Source organism: Dioscorea cayenensis, unplaced genomic scaffold (genome assembly GCF_009730915.1).
Source record: "Dioscorea cayenensis subsp. rotundata cultivar TDr96_F1 unplaced genomic scaffold, TDr96_F1_v2_PseudoChromosome.rev07_lg8_w22 25.fasta BLBR01001246.1, whole genome shotgun sequence".
NCBI classification, from domain to species: Eukaryota; Viridiplantae; Streptophyta; class Magnoliopsida; order Dioscoreales; family Dioscoreaceae; genus Dioscorea; species Dioscorea cayenensis.
This window is the reverse complement of record NW_024087637.1, coordinates 14,567-21,236: the sequence shown is the minus strand read 5'-3', so window position 1 is coordinate 21,236 and position 6,670 is coordinate 14,567. Positions and strand designations below refer to the sequence as shown.

Here is a 6,670-nt window from a genome sequence, read left to right as displayed (position 1 = left end):
TGTAGGATCTAAAGAGGGTGGATTAATCTCTCACTGACTCACTCTTGTATGTGCTCACTTAATGCAATTGAAAGAAATTGGAAGAGATATGTTTTTCATTCAGTTCTTAGTTCTTACACTCTCTGAAGACTTATCTACTCCCTCGTAGCTTTTCATCATACATAAACAACCTATTAACTAGACAAGGCCACATGGCACTTTAGTTAAACCAAGCACTATAAGTTAAGTTCATTACAACTTAACTGATAGCATTCAAGCAAACTAAACCATCCAAGAGCTACAAGTTAACTTCTTTAATTTAACTTGTTTGTAGTTCCAATGCTTAACAGTAAATCTTAATTTCTTTAATCAAAGCCATCTTCAAGAAGGAGGACCCAAGCGAAGTGGTTAAATATGTCATTTGATTGGGAGAGCATCCTAGCAATTTTTACATTTTAATATATGTTATTTGATTTTTACACAAAATTAGGTGGACTGATTGTTCATGTATTTCCATACTAATGTTCATATATATATACACACACACATATTTATGACATCATTCGGTCCGACCGAAATGGGTCATCCGGTCGGACCGACTGACCCGTGACCCAAATATGAGACCGGTTCACTCCCCGGTCCGGTTTTAAAAACATTGTCTTGGAGATGTTTATCAAGTCCTCTTCGTGCATCAGGCAAGGTGTATGAGTGGAAATTTATTATTTTATTATTATTATATATATATATATATAAAAATGTATTGTAACGGATGATATACTGCACTTATGATAGATGTCATGCACTCATGTTGATAATGATGATTGTATAATCATTCTCAGCTAACTTTAAAAAGCAATGTTATCATAAACTAGTCTTTTGAGGCATCTTGATATATATGCAGATCTTCATTAATAGAATCTCTATGTTTTGTTGATGTTTTCTTTTCTATACTGACATCTTCAAAGAGCTTGGTTACCGGCATTGCGGGAAGCTTCCATAGCTGATGCCCCTAAGCATGTATGTTCGAAGCAAAATGGTTGAATTGAGTATAAGAGTAAATGGCATTTTCCTCGAGATGACCAACTATTCTATGTGCCAATTTGGGAGAAATAAGGTAAGCCATGAAATATGCATTGATGAGAACTCCCTTGATGATAAAGACTAAGGCATGCTCATATCACTTGGGCTAAGAGACCCCCATGAAGGTCATGAGATGCATTCTCTAATTATCTGCTTCTTCACACAGTATCCAGATCCACTTGTCACGTTGCTCAAAATTGCGCAGGGATTTGCAGTGAAGGAGCAAATCACCCACCATACCTGGCACAGCTACGACCATCTATAGTATCATGGCATTGCAGATGAGACAAATGGCTGATGTTGATACTCCTGTCCACAAATTTCATTTGTTAATATCCCCAAAGTTTGAATCTGCTTTTGAACATCATCACTATAGGCTATTTTATCATATACTTGGGATTGACTAGCACGTTTGGACACATCCCTTTCATCAAAATCTGCTGATGGTGGTGCCGTGGCACCAAACCTTGACTTCGCCACTACGGCTGGCCGACAATTGTTGATGGCATAGAATGTTGTACACCAAATTCAACACCATTTGCACTTTTTGTACTTGTTCCCAAGCTCCTCCAATCTTAGTCTTTAGACCAGAACATCAATCCTCGACTATGAATTCATCCGAGAACTGAAAAAATGGAAACGAAGAAAAGAGATGCAACTATATATCCACTTCTTCTTTTGGTCTTCGTACAGCTTTGACTCATTGGCCATGGGTTCGTTACTAGGTTTAGGCATAAACTTGAATGGCCAGAGTTTGATATCACTTTGAACAAAAGTATCACTGAAACGCCTGCCAATCAACCACTTTGGTGTCAAGGACAATGCTGATAGTGTTTCTGGTGACATGGTTCTCTGTGGCTTCACCAATGAGCCTCTCAGTGTAGGTGAAGGTAATATAGGATGGCGTGATGTGGTTCCCTTGGTCATCGACAATGATCTCAATGTGATTGTACTGTCAGACATTGACACAAAAGTACGTAATTTTGAGATCACTGCCGATAGCTGATCCTTCATCTTTCCCAGCTATTACCGCTGATTCTCGTCCTCTATGGCAGAGCACACTGGTGGTCATCGTACTACCAGGAAAGTGAGGAACGGATCTAGGAAGCATTGTTTGAGGAGAAGTTTTCAATATCATCACCGACTTCATCTAGGGATTTTACTGTGAGAATGATTGAGCAGTAAACTAAATTGAATGTTGACACTGAATTGAGTGTTGTGATTGCCGGTGCTCTCTATTAATTCGGAAGAGGATGTGAAGAGGGTATGCTGGTAAATTTGGGTGTTCAAAAATTCATTAAGGTTGTTATGTTATCAGAGGAAATGCTGATGAATGGTTGAGGTGAGGTTATTTGAATGTTTGGTTTAAGTTCTAGGCAGATGAAGTAATGGGAGAATAGTAGTAGATTAATGGCTTAGATTTAATCATCTCAAAATAGTGTAAGTTTTAGGCAGGATGGCTGAGTGGAACTTAAGCGGTCAAGTGGGTTAGGTGAAGACTTGTGTGATGGTGACTCAGCCAATCTATTTCATTTTGGTTACTGAAGTTTGTGTAATGTATAAAAGGAGTCTGTTTTAATTTTCTCAATTAGTGTGTGAGAGTTTTTACTGATATCCTTTGTTCATCTGTGTTTGTATGAATTTTTCTGGTTAATAGAGAGGTTTTTGATCTTTGATTTTTATAAGAAACTTGTTCCTTATGTGCTCACTTTCTATATAGTATTATCAGTACTAATATTAATGCCAAGAATTTCGCCACCAAAGCCTTTGAAGAAGTTCGTTTTCTTTTGGCTTTGGTTTTTTAATGAGGAGGCATAGCCTTGACCTTCATTTTTCCATCACTAGCCATGAATGTGAGATGAGTGTTGCTGCTGCCGGCGGGCTTGTGATCAATAACCTGGACAACGATCTTCGGTATCTCCGAGCGACAGGTTGGCGACTGACGAGGATAATCAAAATAGTTGTAGGTATCACTGACATCATCATCTCTTCTTTCTCTTGTTGTCTTGTTTCTTCAGGCGTCTTCGAGGACTGGTGCCACCTTTTTCTTCTTTTCTTCTATCTAAATTCCCTCATTTGATTCTTTCGGCTGGTCTCCTTATTTCACTGGTTCTCCCCCTTTCTTCTTCTGGCTCCTTCTTTGATTTTTTTTATTCTTTGATCCTTCCTTCTTCTCCTTTCTTTCCTTCACTCTCCTCAGATTCTTCTTTTTCGATGGAGAATCATCATTTGCTACTCTCTCCTACTGTGACAGACACAACAGCTGTGGCAACGGCAACAACGACACTAAGGAAAGGCAGCAGCAACATCAGGCAAGCAGCAATGGCAAGCAGGCGATGATGGTAGCCACAACAGCAGGCAACAATAGCGGCAACATGACGGCGACGACAACAACTTTCTCTCTTCTCTTTTTTGATTGTTTGGTAGGGAGAGGTACGTTCTTCTCCTTGAAATCCTCTTTCTTTATTTTTTCTCTTCTAGTTCTTCTAAAAATTCTTTTGTTTTTTGGCCAGTTCCTTCTCTTCTTCTCTTTCCTCCGCTCTCTTAAGGTTTTTCTTTCTATCCTGCCCCCCCTTTTCTCAAATTCCTCTCGCTAGCCTCTGTTTTAAAACCTTTCAGCTACCCTCATCGTGGACAATCGTGGGGACGATTATCATGATCATGGCGACAGTTATCTTGATCGTAAGGTGACCATGAAAAAAACAATATCTCTCTCTCTCTCTCTCTCTCTCTCTCTCTCTCTTTGATTTTAAATTTTATTATTATTATTATTTATCTTATTTGATTATATATATATATATTATTTATATATATATATATTATATATATATTTATTGGATTTGATTTATTTGATTTTATTATATATTTTTTATCTGATTTAATTTATTTTAGTTAATTTTATCTTTTATCCTATTTGTGTTAGAGTCTGAAATTTCTCTAACAAAAAGATGAATTAGCTGTAGTGGACTGAAGCTTACTGTTTTGTGGAATCTGCTTTTTGAAAAAGTTTGATGTCTTGGGTTTAGTGTTGACCTATCATCTTGTGTTATGTAATATATATGCATATCTGAACTTGAATGAATTGTAGTGTTTTTTTTCCTAACATTTTTCTTCTTTGTTAAGCTCTCCTTATCAAAATTTACAACATGGCATCAGAGCTCTCATAGATCTTATGGGATCTGTGATTAAAAAAACAAAAAAATCGATGAAGGGCTTCCTCCAAAAAATACCTCAAAAAATCATACCTTAAATCCCTATGGCTTCCAACAACATACCAAACCTTTCACCTCCGACTTTTAAGTGGTGAAAATTATCAAAGTGCTGAGTCTGTAAAAATGAAGGCTTACTTGAGAGGTCTTGGTCTATGGCGAGTGGGTTGAAGGCGAGAAGGAAGTACCACCTCTTGGAGACAACCCAACACTCAATCGGATCACGGGCTCATGAAGAAGAAAAGACTAAAGCTCCAAGAGCTTTTTGTGCATCATTCATGGTCTTTGTTTCGAAAACAATTTTTTTAAGAATCATGGATTGTAAAACACCAAAAGAAGCTTGGGACAAGCTCAAGGAAATATATGCGGGTAGTGATAGAACCAAGAAAATGCAGATTCTAAATTTAAAGAGGCAATTTCAAGTGTTGAATATGAAAGACAATGAATCCATAAAGGAGTTTGCAGACAGGTTGATGGAAGTTGTTAACAAAATCAGACTTCTTGGTGAAGACTTGACCGATGAAAGGGTGGTAGAAAAAGTTTTAGTGAGCTTGCCAGAGAGATTTGAGTCTAAAATTTCTTCACTTGAAGACTCAAAAGATTTAACCAAGATTTCTTTGGCTGAGCTTGTTCATGCTTTTCAAGCTCAAGAGCAGAGAAGATTAATGAGACAAGAAACTAGTAATGAAGGGGCTTTTCTTGCAAAGCAAAAGGGGAAGGTTCCTCAAGGTGGTGAGAAGAAGCACTTCAGTGAGAAGAAGCACTTTGGTGAGAAGAAGTACCTTGGTGAGAAGAAAGACAAGGAGAAGAATAAGGGGCAAGGAAGCAAAAGTGGACAAAAGGGCAAGTTCCCTCCATGTCCTCATTGTAAAAAAAGAAAAATCACTCACGAAAAATTATTGTTGGTGGAGGCCAAATGTGAAATGTAGAGCCTGTAATCAGCTTGGACATGTTGAAAAAGTTTGTAAAAGCAAAGGAAATCAGCAAAGACAACAAGCTCAGCTGGCAGAAAATGAATCTGAAGCAGAAGAGAAGTTGTTTGTTGTAACTTGTCAAGCATCTGGTAACACCAACAACTTTTGGCTTGTTGATAGTGGCTGCACAAGCCATATGACATTTGATGTTGAAGTTTTCAAGCATTTAGACATAACCTTTACCTCAAAAGTGAAAGTGGGCAATGGAGAGTACCTCAATGTAAAGGGAAAAGGTACAGCATCCATTAGCACACCATCAGGTATCAAGCTCATTTCTGATGTGCTTTATGTACCTGAGATAAGTCAAAATCTTCTAAGTGTGGGTCAAATGCTAGAGAAAGGTTTTTCCTTGCACTTTAACAAAATGTCCTGCATTATTCATGATCCAACTGGTCAGCATTTAATGACCGTTGCCATGAAAAACAAGAGTTTTCCAATAGATTGGAAACAAGCCTCTGTGCATGCATATGCTAGTTCAGTTGATGATTCATGCTTGTGGCATAAAAGATTTGGCCATTCTAGCTACTCCACTTTAAAGCAAATGCATGAAAAGAACCTTGTTGCTGATTTGCTTGCTATAAATGATCGTTGTTCTTGTGTGTGAAATATGTCAAATGGGGCAAGAATACAAGGTTGCCATTTGGAGACGAAGTGGAGGGCCCGCAGAAAAAGCTGCAGCTCATCCACTCGATGTGTGTGGACCAATGAGTGTTGAATCCTTAAATGGCAGACAAATATTTCTTGATTTTTTTATAGATGATTACTCAAGAATGTGTTGGGTTTATTTTCTCAAACAAAAATCTGAAGTTTTGAGCCAATTTACAAGTTTTAAAGCTCTTATGGAAAAGCAAACTGGTCAAAGCATCAAGATGCTCAGAACAGATAATGGAGGTGAATATATCTCTTCTAAATTCAAAATGTTCTATGACAAGCATGGCATTCAACATCAACTGACTGTTCCTTACACTCCTCAACAAAATGGAGTGAGTGAGAGGAAAAATAGAACTATCATGGAGATGTCTAGGTGCCTTTTGTATGAAAAATCCTTGCCAAAAAAATTTTGGGCTGAGGTAGTCAATACCTCGGTATATCTGTTAAATCTTTTGCCAACAAAATCTTTCAAAGGAAGTATTCCTTATGAATTATGGCATGGTTTCAAGCCTTCTGTTGATCACTTGAAAATTTTTGGGAGTGTTTGCTATGCTCATGTTCCTGATGTGCAAAGGGATAAATTGGATGCAAAAGCTATTGTTGGTATATTTCTTGGCTACAGTAGCATCACGAAAGGCTATAGAGTTCTGAATTTGAAGACTAACAAGGTTCAAATAAGCAGAGATGTGAAGATTGATATAGCTGCAAAATGGAATTGGAAAAAAGGTGAAGCTGAATGTTCCAATCAGGTTGATAATATTACTTCACCTCAAGAAC

At 37.7% G+C, this 6,670-nt stretch overlaps 1 protein-coding gene across 1 annotated transcript; it reads left to right on the top strand.

Moving 5' to 3' along the window:
- Positions 1–4,582: 4,582 nt before the first annotated feature.
- Positions 4,583–5,846, top strand: LOC120255947. Its single transcript, XM_039263712.1, has 2 exons — positions 4,583–5,111; positions 5,230–5,846. The coding sequence occupies exons 1-2, from the start codon at positions 4,583–4,585 to the stop codon at positions 5,844–5,846; spliced, it is 1,146 nt and encodes a 381-aa protein (XP_039119646.1).
- Positions 5,847–6,670: the final 824 nt, after the last annotated feature.